General features: G+C 46.6%; 1 protein-coding gene across 13 annotated transcripts in view; it reads left to right on the top strand.

Moving 5' to 3' along the window:
* The first annotated feature begins 7,511 nt into the window (after positions 1–7,511).
* TMEM131L (transmembrane 131 like) overlaps positions 7,512–24,387 on the top strand; it is a 173,390-nt gene continuing 156,514 nt past the window's right edge. For 11 of the 13 annotated variants that reach the window (XM_042234251.1, XM_027956227.2, XM_027956226.2 and 8 more), the window contains exons 1-3: positions 7,512–7,687; positions 8,361–8,431; positions 21,521–21,564. In XM_042234251.1, coding sequence (XP_042090185.1) covers positions 7,564–7,687; positions 8,361–8,431; positions 21,521–21,564 — 239 coding nt within the window. In that variant the 5' untranslated portion in view covers positions 7,512–7,563. Of the gene's footprint in view, positions 7,688–7,978; positions 8,268–8,360; positions 8,432–21,520; positions 21,565–24,387 lie in introns of those variants that run through there. The other 2 variants (XM_042234252.2, XM_060400926.1) reach the window with 2 other exon arrangements.

Here is a 24,387-nt window from a genome sequence, read left to right as displayed (position 1 = left end):
CTTTAGACATCAGAAATAATATTTTGTGCTGGAGAGGGTGTGCAGAAAGAGAATCCTCCTACACTGGTGGGAATGCAAGTTAGGGCGGCCCCTGTGGAAAACAGTACGTAGGTTCCTTAAAGAAAAGATAGAGTTGACATATGATCCAGCAACCCCACTCCTGGGCATAGATCCAGACAAAACTATAATTATAAAAGATGCATGTACCCCTATATTCATAGCAGCACTGTTCACAATAGCCAAGACATGGAGACAACCTAAATGTCCATCGACAAAGGAATGGATGAAGATATGGTACATACATACAATGGAATAATACACGGCAAGGAAGAAGACTGAAATCCTGCCATTTGCAGCAACACGGATGGACCTGGAGACTGCCACACTGAGTGAAGTGAGTCAGACAGAGAAGGACAAATGCATTATGTTATCACTTATATGTGGAATCTAAAGTGAAAGTGCTACTTGCTCAGTCGAGTCAGACTCTTGGTGAACACAGGGACTGCAGCCCGCCAGGCTCCTCTGTCCACGGGATTCTCCAGGCAAGAACACTGGAGTGGGCAGCCATTCCCTTCTCCAGGGACCTTCCTGACCCAGGACTCCAACCTGGGTCTCCTGCATTGCAGGTGGACTCTTTATCACTGAGCCACATGCCACGAATGAGCTCAACTAGGAAACAGAAGCAGGCTCACAGACACACAGAGCAGACTGGTGAGGGAAGAATGGAGTGGGAGTTTGCGATTAGCAGAGGCAAACTATTATATATAGGCTGGATAAACAACAAAGGCCTACTATACAGCATAGGCACGATATTCAATATCCTGTGATAAACCGTCATGGAAAAGAATATGAAAAAGGAAGTTTATATATATATATATATATATATATATCTGAGTCACTTTGATGTACAGCAGAAATGAACACAACATTGTAAATCAACTATACTTCAATAAAAAAAGAATGTTTTGATCAGAAAAAGCTGCCTCTTCCGGGAGGATGGAAGGACGCAGTGTCCTGGGCCTGTGGTTCGGGCTGTCAGTGGTCCTGCGGAATCAGAAGGCAGCTCCTCTCACTGCAGGCACCCTGGTGCCAGGGCCTGGCTTGGTGCATCCGAGCTGGAGTCCGGTCCCCGGGCTCCCCAGACATGAGCGTGCGCAGCAGCAGCCTGGCGTCTGTGTTCAGGAGGCGCCAGATGTGTGCTTGTACGGACAGAGGGATTTCTGAGAAGAGAACACAGCAAGTACAAAGGCCCTGGGATGGGGATCAAGCTCGGGGGACACACAGACCCCGGGCTGAAGAGCAGTTATCAAGGGGAAGCCTGTGGAAGATGAGGCCAGAAAGGCAGGCAAGGCCAGACTGCTCAGTTCCTCTCAGGACGAGGACAAGAGTTTAGATTTTATCCCAATTATACGGGAAACCACCAAAGGGTTTTATAGATGATATGAAATCTATGTCACAGAGATCATTTTGGCCGCAGTCCAGCCAAGATAATGTGATGAGCGTGCAAGCAGAGGGACCAGTGGAAGGTGACCTCGGGGGTCTCCGTGAGCAGCGGGGTGCTGGTGTCCCGAGATTCAGACGCGGGGCTGGTGGCTGAGGAGTAAAGGAGAGGGGAGTGCCTCAGGACTTGCTCAGAGAGTCAGAGGCTATGAAGGAAAGTGGACTTAAATAGACTCCTTGCATACAGTCCATGGGGTTGCCAAGAGTTGGACACAACTGAGTAACTTTCACTTTCACCTTGCATATTACAGCCATAAAGAGGAAAGAATCTGGGTCATCTGTAGAGACATGGATGGCCCTCGAGTCTGTCATATGGAGTGACGTAAATCAGAAAGAGAAAAACAAATATCGCATATTAACACACATGTGGAATCGACAGAAATGGTAGTGATGAGCCTACTTGCAGGGCAGGAGTGCAGATGCAGACGGAGAGAATGGATAAGTGGCCACAGTGGGAGAGGGGCTGTGGGATGAATTGGGAGATTAGGATTGGCATGCATACGCCACCATGTGAAAAACAGATAGGTGAGAACCTGCGTCACAGCACAGGGGGCTCAGCTCCATGCTCGGTGATGACCTAGAGGGGTGGGAAGACGGGCGGTGGAGTGGGAGAGAGGCCCAAGAGGGAGGGGATATACATGCGCATATGGCTGATTCACTTTGCTGCACAGCAGAGACCAACGCAACACTGTAAAGCAACTATACAATTAAAAAAAAAAAAGACTAATTAAAAAAAAAATGACTCGACTTTTGGCTTCAGCAACTGGGTAGATGGCTTCCCTGATGGCTCAGCGGGTAAAAAACCTGCCTACGATGCAGGAGATACAGGAGACTCAGACTTGATCCCTGGGTCGGGAAGACCCCCTGGAGGAGGAAAGGGCAACCCACTCCAGTACTCTTACCTGGGAAATCCTGTGGACAGAGGAGCCTGGCGGGCTACAGTCTATGGGGTCACAAATAGGCACGCAGGCACAGGTAGATGGCACCACCATGGGCGGGAGGTTAAGAAGAGTAGGGATGTTACAGGCTTGGATGGGTGCAATCAAGAGTTTGGACATGTTCAGTTTGAGACACTTATTAGCCATTCAAATGGATATGGCAAGCAGGCAGTTGGATATGTAAATGTGGAATCTTAGGTTTAGGCTAAAATTCTAAACTTGAGACTTTTAGCTTATAAATAATATTTAAAGACACGGGGCTGGATCTAGAGAGAGAGAAAGAATACAGGACCAAGACCTGGGTCCTCTTACTTTCAAAGGTTGGGCTTAGGAGGTAATGGCTGCAAAGTAGATTGAGGAGGTGAGGACAACCTCCTGGATGGTATAGAGCTGTCTGCCACGGGGGCTGGGTGTGTAGTTCCCACAGACTTACAGGGACAGCCCTGGGGGAACAGGCTCTTCTCTGGAGAATAAACTAGTTTACTAATAAACACTGTTTCTCTGCAGCTATCAATCAGTATTTATTTTTGTTGCTTTTATTTTGCTAATTTAGTTGATATGATATGATAGTTCTTTTAATTTGCACTTGTAAAACAAACCAAGTATTGCTCTGCTGTTTCCTCTTGTTATATGAGCATTTTGTTAATATCTTTGAGACTGGTTCTTGTAAATGATTACGATTCACTTCCATTTTTGTATTGATTTTTTCTTTCCTTCACTTGGGATTGTTTTTGACTGGAAGTAACAGAAAACTTGACTACAATAAGAAGGGGTTGTTTCTGCTTACAAACAAGATGTTGAAAGGCAGACAATCCAGGAATTCTAGAAATCCTCTAGGATCAACACTTCACCTTTCCAATGTACCATCCTCAGCAGGGGTTTGCTTCCTCAGGCTTATCTGAAGGCTGCCAAACCTCAGGGCATCACATCTATATTCCAGGAGGAAGAAAAACATGGAGCAAAACTCTTGTACTAGCTGAGTCTATTCCTCTTCGTCAGGAAAGCAATAACTTTTCTTGAAGCCATGCCAGTAGAAGTCTGCTTACATCACATTGACCAGAAATTGGCCAAATAGCCATGCCAAGTTGCAAAGGAGGCTGGGAAGGTGACTACTTTTTTTAATTCATGTCTCATTCATTTAATCATAACTAAACATGTAGCAGGACCACACTCAAGGCATCCTGTGTAAATCACATTCTAGCTTCTCTTTAAAATTTTTTACTTTAATGTTATTGGAAGCCATCTAATAAAAAATTTAATCAGTTAATTTTTATACCATAAAAATGTACCTTTTGTATTGCATGGTTATATGAATTTTTAAAAAACACAGAAAAGATGGGTTTTTAACTGTGGCTATTGCTGCTCCTGCCAAATTGCCTGATGTTCCAACAGTGGGAAAGGACAGTTATTCAACACAATGTGTAGTTGGAGAAAGGTGTGAATACTTAATTGATGCTTCCTGAGATGAGATAAGGGCTTCCTTTGAGGCTCAGCTGGTAAAGAATCTGCCTGCAATGCGGGAGACCTGGGTTCAATCTCTGGGTTGGGAAGATCTCCTGGAGAAGCTAAAGGCTATCCACTCCAGTATTCTGGCCTGGAGAATTCCAGAGATGAGATAAAGTGGAATAAAGAGTGAGAAGGGTCCTCTTGAGTCATGGGGGCAGTCTGCATCTCAAGAGTTCTTGACCATAATCCCTAGGTTTCTGGTAAGCTCAGGAACCATCCCTTCTGCGCCTTTCTTCCCAGGCAAGGAAGAGGCTTGTGTCCCAGCAGTGACTGCAGTGATGATTTGATAGCAGACTTAGTTTTGTCTCCACTGGGCTGAGGCCATGAATGTAAATGAACAGATGAACTAGAAAACAGCTGTTACGTGTACATTTTCATTAATCATTCCCATTTCCAGCATGTCTGAGTGATAAGAGATGACAGTGAATGGCAGTGAATAGGTAATGCAAGTAACTGAACATCAGTATCAAACTTACCATGTACAGGAAAGTCTGGCCCATCCCCCCAGTGTGAGCATATGGTAATACCACTACTAGCATTTAGTGAGCCCATCTACTGGATGCTCACCCGACAGTATCTCATCTAATCTTCACAACCACCTTGTAACCTGGTGTGTTGAATCTTCTCTGGATTAGAGATAAATGATTTGGGCTTGGCCTTTCCCCGTCAATTTTCTGTAGGATATGATGAGATATAACTCATATTTATAAACTTGCTCGGTTTTCATCTGTACTTGTTAAAAAAAAAGACAAGTGTAAAGTAAGCCAAAAGCATGGTCAGTATCTTGCATGTTTAAAGTCAAGGTACATTCAGTTGCTCTTAGATGTGGCTTAAAAAAAAAACATATAGATCTAATTTAAAACCGATATACTCTGGTAAAATGTCTCTTTTTTTACCTCCTATGTCTCTTCCATGCTTTAATCTTCTGTATATAATTTGCATATCAAGTTAAATCATGTCTACATTCATTTTTTTCAGTTAACATTATTTCATGCATACTTCTCCATAACTCTGCCACTGTAACGTTGGATAGTTCTCATCTTTTCTGGGCTTCAGTTTCTTCTGCAAAATGAGGCAGTTAGGCTATTATTTAATAGCAAAGATTTTCTAGCTCTACTAGAATAGCTATTATCACAGGGAAATAATAGAAATAAAAAATGAATGACACAGGAGTCTTTTCTGGAGGAGAAGTTTACTTCAAAACAGGGATGCTACTTAGTGGGCCATAACTTTCCTATTGTTCATGAGTCAGCATGAAAAATACCTCCAGAGAAGGCTAAGTAGGTCAGATTTATCTAAGAAGACAGCTGTGTAATCCTGTATCCCTCTCCAACCCCGTGGCACTGCAGACATACTTCTGGCTTTTGAACAACAGTCAAATAGCATTACCAACTCTGTAAAGTCCACAAGACCACAACTTGAAAAATTAAGCTGACCTTTAAAAAGCTTCAGTAGAAATACAAAATAGAGCTGTATTTATGTACTGTCTATAGCCATTTTCTTCTATCTGTTAAGCCATTTTCATTGATTCTATGGTATTGACTGGTGTGAAAAAGTTTCAGCAAAAAGTAAAACAGTTTAAAAGTTATTAAAAAGAAGTTTTTGCCTGTGACTGTTTATTAAACTATTTAATAAAACCTGTTAGGTTGCCAATGGTTGCTTGCTTTTCTAAGTAGTATGGTCAGAAGACATATAAATACACATTGTAGGGACTTGCCTGGCAGTCCAGTGGTTAAGATATCATTTTCCATTGTAGAGGGTGGAAGTTTGATCCCTGGTCAGGTAGATCCCACATGCTTCTTGGCCAAAACCCAAAGAATATAAAGCAGAAGCAATACTGTAACAAATTCAAAAAAGGCTTTAAAAATGATTTACTTCAAAAAAAGTCAGAAAAAATACATATTGTAAATAAACAGGTCAGTGAGGGAACTTTCATGTAAAAACATACTTCGAAGCTGCAGTTACTACCTAAGTGGTCTAGGCAAGTATTCTTGTCTTAAGAGGCCTCCTTAACACAGTAAAAGATAGATCTTCAGAGTCAAAGGGGCAAAAGCAAACCTAGAGAAGTGAAATGAAGAGAAAAAAGGGACATGCTGGTTTGGGACTGGAGATTATTGCTAAGAAAGGCAGATGCTGGCAGGCAAGTGGGAAAAAGGCAAGGGATGGGAGGATACCAAAGAGTAGATAATGCAACATGCTTTTTATTTTTAACATGGAGGTTTTATATTTATGCTAATCTTCAATGTTAAGTTCTGGCCAAGCAATTAGGTTATTTAACCTTGTTTAGAGTTATGCGCAGACAGTGTGAGGCTGGGTTCACAGTACTGTATTATGTCCTTGGGAAAGAGAGGATCCATAATTGATTTAGTTCCCTCCGCATCTGTCCTGCTATTTGACCACTGCTTTCCCATTGTCTAGACTCTAAGGCACCAGAAGCAATTAAACAGAGGATCAATGTAAGCAGACAGGTGTGCCCCGGTCACTTCCCCTCTTTATATTGCTCTTATTTTTTGAATTTCATACAAGCTACTCTGGAAGCAGCAAATTTACTAAAAATATCTTAAGACTGCCAATACTTCCAGCTTGTGTAAATGGCTGAATAAACCCTTGCTGGTGATCCCGTTGGCACGGCATTAACTTAAAAGAGATCTCCGATCTTATGTGTACTTTTTGGTTCTAGGCATCAAAAAATGGAGCCAGAAAACACATTTCCGAGTATCACTTATATTTCCGCGGGAATGTTAGAGACAGGCAACTGACCACGTCCCAGACCGCAGCCAGATTTCAGAAGAGGCTGGCTAAAATTTGCAATAGTAATCCGAAGAGGAGTGTGTGCAGGGTCTTTGAAACTGTAAATCCTCTCCGAAGAGGCTTCCCCACCTGTCACAACTGGACGGTCTCCACCGAGGGTGCCGGGCGCGCCACCGCCACGCGGCGCTGAGGTCAGCCTCTCGGGTCTTGGGGGGAGCTCTTTTTATGCTAAATTACAGACTTCGCAGCCACCGGATACCCTCGCTGCAGACTGGCAGTAGCCATGTGGCTGCACTCGCCTTTCCGGACAACCAGTGCCTTATTTCCACTAATATCCTGTCCAGGGCCTCCCGCTGGGCGACTCCTCATCCCACCACCCACCACCACCCGGCGTCCCTGTGGGTCATAACGCGATCGTGGCCCGCGTGCCCAAACCAAGCGGAAACCAACCCAAAGTTCCTGGCGACAGTGGCCCGGCAGCCCTCCCGCCGGCCCTCAGAGCCCCTGTCACGGTCGCGGAAAATGCCCGGAGCCCCCGCCTCGGGGAGGCGGCCGCCGAGGGGCCTCGGGCCGGGCCCACGGCCGTGCTCCCCGCGCGGGGCGGGGCGGCGGCCGCGGCGTTCGCATTGTCCACGTTCCCCGCGCCCCTCGGCGTTCCGTCCCTCCCTATCAGTGGCGCACACGCGCGGAGCCAGCGGCGCGCCCGAGGCGGGCCGGCAGCAGCTGCGGCGGCGGCGGGGCGGGGGCGGCGCGGCGGCGCGGGGCGGGGCGGGCGGGCGGCGCGGGGGCGGGCCCGGGCGAGGCGGCCGGGGCGCCAGCGAGCGGGCGGCGAGCGCGGCGAGCAGCCGAGAGGAGCGCGAGCAGCAGCATGGCGGGGCCCCGACGCCCGCAGCCCGGCTGCTACCGCCGCACCGCCGCGGCCGTGAACCTCCTGCTGGGCGTCTTCCACGTTCTCCTGCCCTGCGGCCGCCCGGGAGGGGCTCAGGGACAAGGTCAGCCTGGCGCCGCTCCGCGGGCTCCCCTCTCCACCCCGCCCCCCCTCTTTCTTTTGGGGGAACCGCTGAGATCTGTAAGAGGGCGAGGGGAGGAACGGGAAAGGGGGAAGGAGAGCGGCTGCAATTCCGGGCTGGTGCCCTCCGCTCCCCGCGGCGTCCGCTCCCGCGCCCCCGGCCATCCGAAAGCTGGGCAGTCGCGGGGCTCGGGGACCGCTAGCCGCGCGCGCCCCGGCGCCTTTGTGCGCGGGCCCCGGGCGCCCCGGGCGCCCCGGGCGCAGCCCCCGCTTTGTGTGGCGCGCGCTGGGGCCCCGCCGCGGCCCGGTTTCCTGCAGCTTTGTTCCCGGAGCCCGGCCGCCAGGGCCGCGTCCCGCACTCGCCCGCCGCAGCTGCTACGGGATGCGGAGCTGGAGTCCCGCGGGGTGGCCTGCCTTCCCCCCAGCGCGAGAGCCCGCGAGCCCGCACGCCGTCTTCTCACAGTCCGAGGGGCTGCCGGCTCCCACCGGGTGCATTGTGTTCTGATCCGCGGCTGGCTCCTCGGGTGGCCTCCGCTTCTGGAAGGGAAGGGAGGCTTGTTTTGGTGAGGCGGGTGCACGGAGGAGACGATCGGGAAACAGGAAGCGTTTCTTTTCCGTGCATTAAAACCGCGGTGTGTTTTTTGGTGTTGGTGCAGCGATCGAGCCCATGCCGAACGTGGTGGAGCTGTGGCAGGCGGAGGAAGGGGACCTCCTGCTGCCCACTCAGGTGAGGACGGCCGAGGTGACGGGGCGGCTGCGGGCGAGCGGGGCGGGGGGAGGGGGAGAGGCTCCGAGGCCGCGGCCCCCCCGCGGCGCGGGCGCTCGAGCCACTTTGCAAGACAAATAAAGGGTCGGGCCGAGCCTGAACACCTGGCCACGGTGGCCTGCGCGGCCTCCTCCCGCGCCATGTGACAGGGCGTGAGTCACGCCGGCCCCAAGTTCAGGAGGTGGGAGCCGAGGCCACCTCAGCAGGGCCGCGGCCCGCGGCGCCGGTGCCCAGGGACAGGGCGGGCCCCTCGGCCGGCGGTGGTCCAGGGTGGGTGAGGGGCCCGTGCCCTGATCTCTCGGTGAGCCTGCTGTGTGCCTGAGGACCACCGGAAGATGCAGGGTTTATTGCAGAAATGCTTTGTTTGGATGAAGATGGGACTTTAAAGGATGGTGATCTTGGATCTTTTCCAGGTGCCTTTAATTTGTGTTAAAATACAGCCTCGTATCAAGAACTCGTATTTAATGCCCCCACTCCCACCCCACGAGATATAATGATGGCACTTGCAAAAACCGTTGGTGAAGATTGGCTGGACATTTGGCATCATGCAGGGTTTACCAGTGCCAAAGAGTAAGGCAAAGCCTTTGTGTTGAAGATTTTTTAACTGTAGGAGAAATTGAGAAATTTTCATTGACTGCAGATGTGCATATTTAAATATAATATTGTCGACTGTCTTTAAGCAGCGACAGTATGCATGCCCAGCATGGGAGATCCATGTTTTGGGGAGGTGGGGGAGTGGTTTGAAGCCTCAGGGAATAGGCAGTTTGTGTGCGGTAGTTTCGAGGATGTTCATTACTTCCTCCATTGGTGGTAGCACTTAATTCTATGTTGTCTCTTGTGGCTGTTTAGAAAACAGGATGTGTAGCTGGAAATTGACTGGTGATGCTGTGCAGTTTTACATTTCGGAGTGCTGCTAGATATTTGGAATATTCGTTTTAATACAGGGCTGATGAATAACAGCTTCAAGGTGGAGAGGTAGTTTTTTTAGAGGAAAAATTTCCTGACCCTTCTGCTGAAGGCCAGGGTGCTACATAAGACCAGTCCCTGGAGAAAAAGTCCTGTCGGGATAGGGATCAAACAGTTTGTCCTTCTCTTAAAAGTTTATTCCTAAATGGATCCCCGCTCCCCGGCCCCACTGTAAATGGCAAATGTGTAGTGTTAAAAAATGTAGTAAGATAAAAAGAACAAAATAGAAATCATTCAGTTCCTGATGAGAGAACCATATTTAACATTTGACATATTTACTTTTAACAAATAAAGTATGGTGATATCTGTGTATATCAGAGTTTTCAGCAGAGGTGTTAGTAACATTTGGGGCTGGAGAATTATTTATTGTCGGGGGCTGGCGTGCTGTTAGAGCATCTGCCCCTATCCACTAGATGCCAGCCAGTGGCTCACTCTTCTCTCTCCCCCTTGTCCCTCCCCCCCTCCTCCCCAATTTGTGACAGCTAAAAATGTCTCCAGACATTGCCAAATGTCTCTCGGGAGCAGAACTGCCTGGGTTGAGAAGCACTGGCGTATATCTATACATATTTGCATTTTTACTCAGTTGTACCCTCTACCTCTTAACTGGTCAGTGTTGAAAGCCAACCCTGACTGAAAGGAAAGTAAATTACAGACTTTCATTTGTTACAGCAGTAGTTGAAAGCTCAGTCACTGTCCTCAGAGGTGGAAATGTCCATCTCTGATATGATGAATGATTTTATTTATAGGCTCCAAAGTGATTTTGTTTAATTCTTAATTTCTGGTTTTGTTGATATGTGTAATATAGTTTGTTTTGGTAAAGTAGTGTTAGAATTTTAGAAGCTGTCCCTCTGGAATGTTCTCAATGGAAGCGTTTATACCTCAGCTGTTTTTATCAAAGCTGTAATGAAAGTGAAACTGATGTTCAAAATCATTTTCTAAATATTTCATCTCTGTGTGTATGTGTATTTTTTTGAAGTTGTTTTACCGTGCATATACCTGGGTCGGGGTAAGGATAGATGTGGGTCTATTTATATTTATCTATCTAACCTGCATATCTATCTAAATGGCACATGGACGTGTGTGTGTGTGTGTGTGTGTGTGTGTGTGTGAGTATAAGTGTAAACTGCAGAGAATTCTGGAGAGAGTTATTTTTAGGGAATTCTTTTCAAAGTAGTTTGAATTTTTTCAGAAAAAGTTCCCTCGTGTGTTATGGAGTCAGTTCAAAGTAGACTATTTATAGGTGTTATTTAAATTTGAAGGTTTTCTGCTTAATGAATTTGTAAGTTGGGTTGCTTTCAGGAAGACTTAAAGATGGCTTCGGAAACTAAGATTTGTCAGTGATTGGTCAAATAGGAGTGTCCGAAGATGTGGGGTGTTACGAAATTGAATACTAACACTGGCCGACACTTGTTATTTGCACAGGTATCTCTTTTGGAAATGTTTTTCTGTCGATTGGGCCTTTTTTCTTTTTCTAATGGTTCTCTTAACGGACCAAGAACTCGAATAATGCACCATTAGTAAAGCCAGATATAATTGAGTTGTTATAAACTGCCAGACCTCCAGGGTTTGACTCGGGGCTCCATTCTTCCCACCTCTCTGTCCTCTGTTTCTTCATCCGCAAAACGGTGTTAATAGTGGTGCTGATCTCAGGATTTTGTGCTGATTAAGTGCCTTGAACTTAGTGAGTGCTTAATACAGGTTTCCTATTATTGTGGCAGTAGTCTCATCTGACCCCTATATTTTGTCACTGGAGAGTGTGGAACAGCTTTCCTGCTTTGAAGGGGCTGAACCAGTGCGGATAACTGAGCAATAGTATGTGCCTAGCAATTGCATAGTGGCTCAGACTATTGCAGGAGTCTGCCTGCAGTGCAGGAGACCCGGGTTCGATCCCTGGGTGGGGAAGATCCCCTGGAGAAGGGAATGGCAACCCACTCCAGTATTCTTGCCTGGAGAATCCCATGGACAGAGCAGCCTGGCAGGCTGCAGCCCATGGGGTTTAAGAGTCAGACACAACTGAGCAGCTCACACTTATTCTGTGCCCAGCAATTGCATACATAAGTTATATTATTCATATCTTTTTGTTATATACTCTTGTTTTGTAAAATATTTTGATCTAAGGACATTAAAACTTGATCTGTGATGATAACAAGAAGCGAGAAGAAAACACATTATCTGACGGTTAGATTTACAGAATTTTCCCTCTCCTCTGATTGTGCTTCATCCAGGCTTTCACCATGCCAACTCCCAAGCAAGTGCTTTCGTCAGATATTTTATTGCCAAGAAGTAGTTGCGTGTGTGCAAGACACTGCTTTGTGCCCCTTCTTACTCTTCCTTCAAGATCAGAAACTTCTGGGATTCCCTGTGAACCGTTGGACCTACTCTGGGCCTGAGGCCTTTTGTGATCTGACCTTGTCCACGGCCTTGCTTGGTCCTCGGGGACGCTCGTCTGCCCCTTGGCTAGCTAGGCCCAACACGGGTCTGCTGAATGAAAGCCCGAATTCTGTTGCCTTGCCATTTATCCAAGACCGGCCCTTCCTGACCCCTACCTTGGCATTGGCACGATCTACATTTCTCTAACCTCTCTGAGTTCTTTGAGGGTATAGATTTGTTTTCTTTCTCTTGTGTATGCCTTGTTGCCCTAATCGGGTTTCCCTTAAGAGAGTTGGGGCATCTACGCTCGGTGGCCCCATTGTGGCAACGATGCTGTGTCTACAGTGGGCGTTCGGGGGTTCTTCCTGCTGAAAGAGGAGCAGTGGTCAGCATCTCGTCTAGTTCTCTGTTCAGGAGGTTAGTCTTTCTCAAAGATGGCCGATGGACTACCTTAGGCATTGAGTTCTTCTTATTAATACTCACATTTCTGTTAGTTCTAGGAGCAAGAAGGACAATCTAGAATTTATTAATTTAGGCTCGTCAGCCTTTGCTGGGGTGAGAAGCCTCACTCATAAGGTCTGAGCCATGAACATGGCTGCTGAGGAGGAGCAGCTGTTACCTGGTCCAGGAGCGTGTTGGTCTGGGATGGCGTGGGACGGGCTGGGGCGGCGTGGGACGGGCTGGGGCGGCGTGGGACGGGATGGGATGGGGAGGCCACGCTCTTCTGGCCTGGTTGGTCCATCTAGCAAACAGCTGACCCGGGTTCAGAGAGTACAGTGTTGAATAAGAAACGTTTCTGCCTTTAAAGATCCCACAGCTTGTTTATGTTACCCTCTTGAGCCTGAGTGTGTAGATAACGGAAAGGGGTGGAAAGTGAAGCAGGAAATGGCAGAGTGAGTATCTCAGGTACTAAGGAAATAGCCTCTTGCTCCAGGCCAGGAAGCACCGCCTCCTATTTGGAAAGCTTTTTGTCATAGAGGTTTATTTTTGGTTGCATCAGATTCCACTGTTAACGTCAAAAAATACTAACTAACATGGGATAAATACTGCTGGCATTGTTTAAAAACCCTCGAGTTCTTGAGCTCAGTCACTCAGTTGTGTCTGACTCTTTGTGACCCCATGGACTGCAGCACGCCAGGCTTCCCTGTCCATCACCAACTCCCGGAGCTTGCTCAACCTCATGTCCATCGAGTCGGTGATGCCATCCAACCATCTCATCCTCTATCGGCTCCTTCTCCTCCTGACTTCACTCTTTCCCAGCATCAGGGTCTTTTCCAATGAGTCAGCTCTTTGCATCAGGTGGCCAAAGTACTGGAGTTTCAGCTTCAGCATCAGTCCTTCCAATGAACATTCAGGACTGATACCTTTAGGATGGACTGGTTGGATCTCCTTGCAGTCCAAGGGACTCTCAGGAGTCTTCTCCAACACCACAGTTCAAAAGCATCAATTCTTTGGCCCTCAGCTTTCTTTGTGGTCCAACTCTCACATCCACACACGACCACTGGAAAAACCATAGCTTTGATTAGACAGATCTTTGTAGGCAAAGTAATGTCTCTGCTTTTTAATATACCGTCTAGGTTTGTCATAGCTTTTCTTCAAAGGGGCAAGCGTCTTTTAATTTTATGGCTGTAGTCACCATCTGCAGTGATTTTGAAGTCCAAGAAAATAAAGTCTGTCATTGTTTCCCCATCTGTTTGCCATGATGGAACTGGATGCCATGATCTTAGGTTTTTGAATGTTGAGTTTTAAGCCAGCTTTTTTACTCTCCTCTTTTATTTTCATTAAGAAGCTCTTTAGTTCTTCTTCACTTTCTGCCATAAGGGTGGTATCATCTGAATATCTGAGGTTATTGATATTTTTCCCAGCCATCTTGGTTCTAGTTTGTGCTCATCCAGCCTGGCATTTCACACGATGTACTCTACATATAAATTCAATAAGCAGGGTGACAATGTACAGCCTTGATGTACTCCTTTCCCTATTTGGAACCCATCCGTTGTTCCATGTCCAGTTCTAACTGTTGCTTCCTGACCTGCATACAGATTTCTCAGGAGGCAAGTAAGGTGGTCTGGTATTCCCATCTCTGTTAAGAATTTTCCACAGTTTTTTGTGATCCATGCAGTCAGGCTTTGGTGTAGTCAATAAAGCAGGAGACTAACAAAAAGCAAGAACTGTCTGCCTTTTTCTGTGATCCAGTGGATGTTGGCAGTTTGATCTCTGGTTCCTCTGCCTTTTCTAACTCTAGCTTGAACATCTGGAAGTTCACAGTTGACGTACTGTTGAAGCCTGGCTTGGAGAATTTTGAGCATTATTTTGCTAGCGTGTGAGATGAGTGCCATTGTGCGGTAGTTTGATCATTCTTTGGCATTGCTGTTCTTTGGGATTGAAGTGAAAACTGACCTTTTCCAGTCCTGTGGCCACTGCTGAGTTTTCCAAATTTGTTGGCATATTGAGTGCAGTACTTTCACAGCATCATCTTTCAGGATTTGAAACAGCTCAACTGGAATTCCATCACCTCCACTAGCTTTGTTCGTAGTGATGCTTCCTAAGGCCCACTTGACTTCACATTCCAGGATGTCTGGCTCCAGGTGAGTGATCACACCATCGTGATTATCTGGGTCATGAAGATCTTTTTTGTACAGTTCTTCTGTGTATTCTTGCCACCTCTTCTTAATATCTTCTGCTTCTGTTAGGTCCATACCATTTCTGTCTTTTATTGTGCCCATCTTTGCATGAAATGTTCCCTTGGTGTCTGTATAATTTTCTTGAAGAGATCTCTAGTCTTTCCCATTCTATAACACCCTCGGATGTTAACTCATGCTAAGACTCCAGAAGCTATGAAGTGTTGAGAGCCGATTTCAGATGAGAAAATTGAGACCCTACAGCGGTTAAGTAACTTGTCCAAGGTGATAAGCACGTAGCAGTCGTGGAATTTGAACCCTGGAGATGTTCAGCGTGAGATCGGGCTTTTGGCGCCCTTGCTCCTATATGAGTTTTACACTGGCTGACCAGAAAAATACCGTGGTGCTGATAAAGTGCAAAAATTGGATGTTCAGTTTCAAATTTTAAATATTTGCTTAATTGAGTTTTTAAAAAAATAGTTATATCTACTGCTATTAACATTTTTAATTGGAAAAAACCAGGGAAGGCTGTTGAGCTATAATTGACATAAAACGTTCCGTGAGTTCTAGGTTTACACCGTAATGATTCTATTTTTGGAGCTACTGACAAATGATCACCACAGTCTAGTTTACTTTTATTTATTTTTTAGTTTTTGCCCTTGCCATATGGACCTTCCTTCACCAACTAGGGACTGAACCCGCACCCCCTGTATTGGAAGCCTGGAGTCCCAACCACTGTACCACCGGGGAAGTCTTCAATAAGTCTAGTTAAGCTCTATTACCATAGCTAGTAACAAAAATGTTTTTCTTGTGATGAGAACTTGTAAGATCTACTCTCTCAGCCGATTTCAGATATGCTGTACAATATTATTTAGTGTGGTCACCAGGCTCTACATTATATCCTTGTGACAAAGTACTCATTTGATAAAGGAAGCCTTGTGCACCTTTTGACAGCCTTCATTCATTTTGCCCAACCCCCATCCCCCTGCCCCTGGGAACCACCAGTCTATTCCCTGTATCTGTGAACTTGGCGTTCTGTGTTTTTTTGTTGTTGTTTGTTAAAGATTCTACAGATAAGTGAGATCATATGGAATCTGGTCTGTCTTTGACTAACTTCGCCTTGCATAGTGCCCTCACAGTCTGTTCCTGTTGTTACAAATGGCAAGATTTCATTTTTTAATATGGCTGGGTAGTATTCCAGCGTGCATACGCATCACATGTCCTTCATCCGTCTATCAGTGGACACTTAGATTGCATCTTAGGTTGCGTCTTTGTGTTGGCTGCTGTAAGCAATGCTTCAGTGAACTTAGATTTGTGTGTGTGTATATATATATCCTTTCAAGTTAGTGTTTCAGTTTCTTTGGATGAATCTCAGACATGGAATTGCTGGATCATACGGTAGTTCTGGTCTTAACTTTTTGCGGAACCTCTGTATTGTTTTCCATAGTGGCTGCACCGCGTTACACCCCACCAACAGTGCCTGAAGGTCCCTTTTCTACGCATCTTCTCCAGCCTTTGTGATCTTTTGCCTTTTTGATAATAGCCTTCTGACAGGTATGGGCAGTACTCACTAGTATTTAGGAAACAGACTGTACTCGGCCTTGCAGACATTTATGACGCACATCCTGTGGGCTGAGCACTGTTTGAGGTGCTGGGGCTGTCACAGAGAACAAGGAAAGAAAACCACTGCCCGCACTGAGCTGCCTGTTTAATGGAGGCGTATGGATGATGAATGAGAAACAGAAAAAATTGTAAGTTATGTAGTCTGTTAGAAGGGCGTCAGTGATACTGTGGTGGCAGACTGGAGGAAGGTTTGGACTGTAGGAATTACAGTTTTAATTGAAGAGGTCAGAGTAGGCCTATGACTCTGCAGTCCCACTCCTGGGCGAGTATCAAGAGAAAAACGTGATCTGAAAGGATGGGTGCTCCCCAGTGCTCCTTGCAGCACTGTTTACACTAGCCAAGACATGGGCGCAGCCTCAGTGTCCACCATCCAGGGAATTCCTCAGGAAGCTGTGCTACCTGTGTGCAATGTAGTGTTACTCAGCATCAAAAAGAATGAAACAGTGCCATGTGCAGCAACATGGACGGACCTAAACTGTCCCTGAGTGAAGTTAGAGAAGAAGTATCGTGTGATATCCTTTATATGTGGAATCTAGAAAGAAATGATAAAATTAACTGCTTTGCAAAACAGGCATTTACAGACTTAAGAGAATGAACTTATGCTTGCCAGGGGGTAGGATGAGGGGAAGGGATAGTTAGGGAGCTTGGGATGGACATGTTGGTTCAGTTCAGTTTCTCAGTCATGTTCTTTGCGACCCCATGGACTGCAGCATGCCAGGCTTCCCTGTCCATCACCAACTCCCGGAGCTTACGCAAACTCATGTCCATCGAGTCGGTGAGCCATCCAACCATCTCATCCTCTGTTGTCCCTTTCTCCTCCCACCTTCGATCTTTCCCAGCATCAGGGTCTTTTCTAGCGAGTCAGTTCTTCGCATTAGGTGGCCAAAGTACTGCAGTTTCATCTTCAGCATCAGTCCTTCCAATAAATATTCAGGACTGATTTCCTTTAGGATGGACTGGTTGGATCTCCTTGCAGTCCAAGGGACTCTCAAGAGTCTTCTCCAGCACCACAGTTCAAAAGTGTCTGTTCTTCGGTGCTCAACTTTCTGTATAGTCCAGCTCTCACATCCATACATGAATACTGGAAAAACCACAGCTTTGCGACTAGATGGACCTTTGTTGGCAAAGTGGTGTCTCTGCTTTTTAATACGCTGTCTAGGTTGATCATAGCTTTTCTTCCAAGGAGTAAGCGTCCTTTAATTTCATGGCTGCTGTCACCATCGGCAGTGATTTTGGAGCCCCCAAAAATAGTGTCATTGTTTCCCTATCTGTTTGCCATGTACTAATGGGACTGGATGCCATGATCTTAATTTTCTGAATGCTGGGTTTTAAGCCAACTTTTTGACTCTCCTCTTTTTACTTTCAGAAGTCAATACGCTCTTTAGTTCTTCACTTTCTGCTATAAGGGTGGTGTCATCTGCATACCTGAGGTTATTGATATTTCTCCCGGCAATCTTGATTCTGGCTTATGCTTCATCCAGTCCGTATTTTGCGTGATGTTCTCTGCATATAAGTTAAATAAACAGGATGACAATATGCAGCCTTAAGGTACTCCTTTCCTGATTTGGAACCAGTCTGTTCCATGTCCAGTTCTAACTGTTGCTGCTTGACCTGCATACAGATTTCTCAGGAGGCAGATCAGGTGGTCTGGTATTCCCATCTCTTGAAGAATTTTCCATAGTCTGTTGTGACCCACACAGTCGAAGGCTTTGGTGTAGTCAATGAAGTAGGAAACTAACAAAAAGCAAGAACTGTCTGTCTTTTTCTGTGATCCAGTGGATGTTGGCAATTTGATCTCTGGTTCCTCTGCCTTTTCTAAATCTAGCTTGAACATCTGGAAGTTCACAGTGGATGTGCTGTTGAAGCCTGGCTTGGAGAATTTGAGCATTACTTTGCTAGCGTGTGCTGCTGCTGCTGCTGCTAAGTCACTTCAGTTGTGTCCAACTCTGTGCGACCTCATAGACGGCAGCCCACCAGGCTCCCCCGTCCCTGGGATTCTCCAGGCAAGAACACCGGAGTGGGTTGCCATTTCCTTCTCCAGTGCATGAAAGTGAAAAGTGAAAGTGAAGTCTCTCAGTCGTGTCCGATTCTTAGCGACCCCATGGACTGCAGCCTACCAGGCTCCTCTGTCCATGGAAGTTTCCAGGCAAGAGTACTCGAGTGGGGTGCCTTTGCCTTCTCTATGCTAGTTTGTGAGATGAGTGCAATTATGCGGTCGTTTGAGCATTCTTTGGCATTGCCTTTCTTTGAGATTGAAGTGAAAACTGACCTTTTCCTGTCCTGTGGCCACTGCTGAGTTTTCCAAATTTGCTGGCACATTGAGGGTGGCAGTTTCACAGCATCATCTTATAGGATTTGAAATAACTCAGCTGGAATTCCGTCACCTCCAGTAACTTTGTTTGTAGTGATGCTTCCTAAGGCCCGCTTGACTTCCTACCGTGGTGTGTCTGGCTCTGGGTGAGTGACCACACCATTTTGATTATCTAGATCATAAGACCTTTTTTGTATAGTTCTGTGTATTCTTGTCACCTCTTCTTAATCTCTTCTGCTCTTTCTGTCCTTTATTGGGCCCATCTCTGCATGAAATATTCCGTTCATATCTCTGATTTTCTTGAGATCTCTGGTCTTTCCCATTCTGTTGTTTTCTTCTGTTTCTTTGCAGTGGTCCACTTGGAGCCCTGCATTAACACACTGTCACAGGGGGGCATGTTTTATGCTTGTGTTTTGAATGGCAGCCAGAGCCCTGCTGAAGTGTGGCTGTAGAGATTGGGGTGAGTGTGTCAAAGGCAAGTGTCGGCTGCTCAGTTCCCAGTTCAGGAGCTTGGAGCCAGGTTCTTGAGCAGAGGTTAACGTGGTGACCTTGACTGCTGGGTTTGTAAGTCATGACTGATGTTGAGGAAGATGGGCCACACAGTGACTGACACACGGGATGGGTTGAATGCGGCAGTCTTTCTCTTTGTTAAAATGTCATTATTATTTTTTTTTGGAGTATAATTGCTGTTCAATACTGTGTTAGTTTCTGCTGTCCAATGAAGCGAATCAGCTGTGTGTGTGTGAGTGCGTGTTCCGAATCAGCTGTGTGTGTGTGAGTGCGTGTTCTGAATCAGCTGTGTGTGTGTGAGTGCGTGTTCCGAATCAGCTGTGTGTGTGTGAGTGCGTGTTCCGAATCAGCTGTGTGTGTGTGAGTGCGTGTTCCGAATCAGCTGTGTGTGTGTGAGTGTGTGTTCCGAATCAGCTGTGTGTGTGTGAGTGCGTGTTCGTACTGAGTTGCTCAGTCATGTCTGACTGTCTGCAACCCCATGGACTGTAGCCCACCAGCCTCCTCTGGAGGCAGTTGCCATTTCCTATTCCAGGGGATCTTCTTGATCCAGGGATTGAACCCGTGTCTCCAGTGGTGAAGAATCAGCTATATGTATTCATGCATCCCTGCCCTCTTGAGCCTCCCACCCTCCTGCCTCTCTAGATCATCTCAGAGCACCAAGCTGAGCTTCCGTGTGTACAGCAGCTTCCCACTAGCAGTCGGATTTACACATGGTGCCATATATATCTGTCAGCCCTGCTTTCCGGCTTCCTCCCCACACCCACCCCACGTGGCCGCGAGTCCGTTTTCTGTGTCAGCATCTCTGTTCCTGCTCTGCTTATCTGGTTCATCTGCACCATTGCTTTAGATCCCACGCATATGTGTTAACGTAGATATCTTTTCTCCTTCTGTCTCGATTTTGTATGCAGACTTAGTGGCAATCTTTAAATTTTCTTTACTGAGGTATAACTAATGTCAGTGTTAGATAACTTGAAGTGATTCTTCTGCCCCCATCTTGTCCCTCTCCGGTGCCAGCTCCTAGTTTCTTCTCTATATCAGCGTGTTTTTTTTAATTTCCTAGTTGTAATTTTTGTAGATTCCACATGCAAGTGATATCGTACAGTATTTGTCCTTCTCTGTCTTATTTTCATTTTTTATGGCTGAGTAGTATCCCGTGTGTGTGTGTGTGTGTGTGTGTGTGTGTGTGTGTGTCAGTCACATCTTCATCCATTCCTCTGTTGATGGGCGTTTGGGCTGTGTCCATATCTTAGCTCTTGGGAATAGAGGTGCTGTGAACACTGGGGTGCATGTATCTTTTTCCAATCAGTGTTTTTGTTTTTCTCAGATGTATACTCAAGAGTGGAACTGCTGGGCATATGTTAGTTCTGTTGTTAGCTTTTGAGAAGCCTCTGGAATACTCTCTGTGACGCCCATTCCCGCCAGCGGTAGAGGAGGGTTTCCTTTTCTTCACGTCCGGGAAAGGCAGCAGCCTTCCCTAGCCGGGAAAGCCTGTTGCAGTGGTCACGTAGGCCTGGGTGCTGATGGTCGGGCTCATTTGCAGGCAGAAGGGGTGGAGAAGGACAGGTCTGCTGAGGGGACAGATCCTCTGCTTGGGGGTGACAGGTTTGCCCAGGGGTCAGGGGGTGTGATGGCCTCCTGGACATGAGTGGGCCCTTGGCAGGCACCCCTGACGTTGCGAGTCTGGTGTGGCTGTTTCCGGGGAGATGGTGTATAGACGCTGGAGCTGTTTAGTGGTGGGGCTGCAGCTAAGTTAACTGGTCCTGCCTGTCCTGTGGGGTCTGACCTAGCTTGTTTGAGCCTCAGCTTTCATAGGAAGGTGGGCATTGAACTAAACATGTTTAAGTGAGAGGTTGGGCTACAGACAGGGATTTGGGCCCTGTGGCTCCAGGGGCAGGTTAACAGTCAGAGGGCGTTAGTGCGTGGAGGCCTGGGCTCAGGAGGCAGGGAGGGAGAGCGGGGGGCTGGGGGTGGGGTACGGAGGAGGAGGAGGGCTGGATAGAAAGCTGCCCGTGGTGAGGCTTCGGGAGAGGACAGAAAGCAAGGGCATGAGTGCCCGCATCCACCCACGCAGCGTTGAGCTGGGTCTGCCCTTTGCTCCTGTCGCGAGTGCCTTCTCTTTTTACCCTCTTGGTGTGTGTCTCCTGGCCGCAGGGTGGCATGGTAGGTCGCGGAGGTTCTGGAAGTGGATCGGAGTGCAACGTTTATGCCACTTATAGCATGGCCAGCTTCTTTATGTTGGAGTCGACATATATCGGGTGTTCATATAGGGGATTCTGAGCTATTCAGTACAGCTTTTGTATTTGGGGATTTTAATCATCATTAAACTTTGTCTCATGCAATTAAACTTGAACATCAGAAAAAGGCTCTTGGAGAGAAGAGTGGTGTCCGGCCAGCTTTGAGACCGTGCTTTGGCGGCAGTTTTAAACAGGTAGGCTGTCTGCTTGCAGGGCACATCTGCAGGGTCTGGCTGTCAGTGGTGCATTTTAGTCTCATTCTTTTTTCTAGTGAGTACTTATTGAGTGTGTGCTGTGTGGCAGGCACTGTTTTAGACAAGTTCATCACCCTCGTGGCATTTGAAGAAGTTTTTATTTTTTGGGGGGGAGATGGAGTGTTTCTCTGAAACAGCTGTTAAAGCATATTCTTTCTCAATAGGGTGATTCTGAAGACGACACAGAGGAGCAGTCTCAAGATCAGAGGTAAGGAAAGGATGGGAGCGAATCCGGGTAATCTCCCTGCCCGCTTTGGATGCTGCCGAACATCTCGGAATATGTGTTTATGTATTTAATAATACCTGTGAGAAACCTTTCTTTTTGACATTTGGGGTATCTGGACTCTCTAATAGTACGGTTTTGTTTTCAAATGAAGTTGCACGGAAAGCTCTGGAGACATCCCCCGTCCCAACTTCACGCTCCTGTGACGTCCTTGCACGCTCCGTGCTGTACACGCTCGGTTCTGTCTACACACACCTGTTGGTCATCACGATGTTGGAAGCCGCACATAACACTTTGACTAAGACCTGCTTGTGTGCAGTAGGGAAGTCAGACATTACTGTAAATAAAGCAAAATAGTTATGTTGATAATAAGAACTATCAATAATTCAACTGCTGTGGGAGAGATGAGTGAGGTCGTCACGGGGACAGGTGGTCGGAGGCGATGCTGGAGCTGAAGTGTGGGAATGCGTGGGAGCAGCCATGTGCTGGGTGGAAGGAAGGGAGGGTGCCAGGGCCCGCGGTGGGAGGCACTGGAGGCGGCGCAGGGGCCTGGAGACGGCCAGTGCGGTTCTGTAGGATAAGGGGTGAGGCGGGACCTGAGAGGAGGCCACAGGGACGAGATGCAGCTTTATTTTTCTAAGTGTGAGGTGAGTGGTTAAAAGTGGCCGGCAAATCAAAAGATGGAAACTCCATTTTTTAAGAGAGTGTCCCAGGGCTCGCTTGGTTCACTGTTGTCAAACTGGGATATCCGGTGCCTTGGAAGGACCTCAGTACTCTCTAAGTGATGCCTGGGCAAGGGGATATGTTGCAGAGAATCAGCTTCTGGATTCCCAGCATCGATGTACTGTGCGGAAACTGATCTGAGATTGCAGGTCATCGTTTCCCACCTCTTCTCTCACAATCTCACTCCTCTGCTTTGCCGAAGAAAGGCATGCCTTTGACAGGGGCCTCATTTTCCTTTGTGCTTCACCTTGGACACAGGGACAGTTTAAAATACTGTTACTGGTTAGGAGAAAATGATTTAACTCTGATTGGATCACAGGGTCATTGGTAACTCTAGTGGTTTTCCCGTCTTTACTTTCTATAAAATTGAAGGAGGACCCAACCAAATTGGCAGTTGTTTAGACTATCAAAAGTTCTGTTTCTTTTTACTAATTTTTACTGGAGTATAGTTGCTTTATGATGTTGTGTTAGAACGCTGTAGAGAACATTGCTGTACAGTGTTCTATATAGCAGAGTGAGTCAGCTAAGCATACACCTACATGCCCTTTTTCTGGGTTTCCTTCCCGGGTAGGTCACCACAGAGCAGTGGGTAGAGTTCCCTGTGCTCTGGGTTTGGTCCTCATTAGTTACCGGTTTCACACATGCACGCGGGCATGCTGAGTCACTTCAGTCGTATCCAGCTGGGCCCTGTGGACTGTAGCCCGCTGGGCTCCTCTGTCCATGGGATTCTCTAGGCAGGAATACTGGAGGGGGCTGCCGCGCCCTCCTCCAGATTGTATGCACAGTAGTATATATATGTCAACCCTGATCTCTCAGTTCTTCCCACTCCCCCTTCTTTCCCTGGGGTCCGTAGGATCTGTGTGTCTGGGTCTCTGTGTCTCCTTTGCGGATAAGCGCATCTGTATCATTTTTCTAGCTTCCACATTAACCATACTATACAGTGTTTTTCTCTTTCTGTCTGACTCCTTTGCTCTGTATGACAGTCTCTGTGTCCATCCTCCTGTCTGCAAATTGCGCAGTCTCGTGCCTTTTTGTGGCTGAGTAATATTCCATGGTACCTGTGTGTACACCACATCTTCTGTGTCCGTTCTTCTGTTGATGGACATTTAGGTCGCTTCCATGTCCTGTCTATTGTAAATAGCACTGCAGTGGATATTGGGGTGCATGTATCTTTCTGAATTGTGGTTTTCTCTGGATGTATGCCCAGGAGTGGGATTGCTGGGTCGTATGGTAGTTTTTTAAAACTAAAGCTGTTACTGTTCTCCACAATGACTGTACCAATTTACATTCCCACCAAGAGTGTAAGAGAGTTTCCTTTTCTCCACACCCTCTCTAGCATTTATTGTTTGTAGATTTTTTTGATGCTGGCCATTCTGACCGGTATGAGGTGATGCCTCATTATAACTTTGATTTGCATTTCCCTAATAATTAGTGATGTGGAGCATATTTTCAAGTGCTCGTTGCCCATCTGTATGTGTGCTTTGGAGAACTGTCTGTTTAGATCTTTCACCCATATTTTGATTGGGGTTTTTGTTTTTTCAATATTGAGCTGCATGAGCTGTTTGTATATTTTGGAGATAAATCCCTTGTCAGGTGCTTTGTTTGCAAATATTTTCTCCTAGAAGTTATTTTTAATGATAGACTTTTGGCTAAAATGCTGAGGGAGGTTAGAGCATGGAGGGACAGTGCTGTACCAAAGGTGGTTCTTCCATTCACATCTATATGAACAAACTTTCTCAGTGCTTGCATTAACAAAAAAAAGGACAAGAAAAATAAGAACAAATTGATGCTAATTAAACTTGTCTCATTCTAACAGTAATATTCACATAAATCAATTAGAAGGGAAAAGACAGTTTATTCATCTCATTAAAGGATGCAGTTTTGATAAAATTGTGTTCAATTACCTATGAAAGTTTGTAAAATTTCTTGATCAGTTGTGTGCTAGTAAAATTATGATGATGATTCAGAAGAAAAAAAAGAACACTTAGATCCTGTGGTCGTAAGATATTTTTAAAAATCCTGAAACCTCAATTTGAGCCCATAGTTTTGTTGAAAGAGGCTTTGAACATAAAGCTATTTTAGGTT

Source organism: Ovis aries, chromosome 17 (genome assembly GCF_016772045.2).
Source record: "Ovis aries strain OAR_USU_Benz2616 breed Rambouillet chromosome 17, ARS-UI_Ramb_v3.0, whole genome shotgun sequence".
NCBI lineage: Eukaryota > Metazoa > Chordata > Mammalia > Artiodactyla > Bovidae > Ovis > Ovis aries.
Note: the sequence above shows the minus strand (reverse complement) of the source record. Positions and strands in the feature narration are given on the sequence as shown.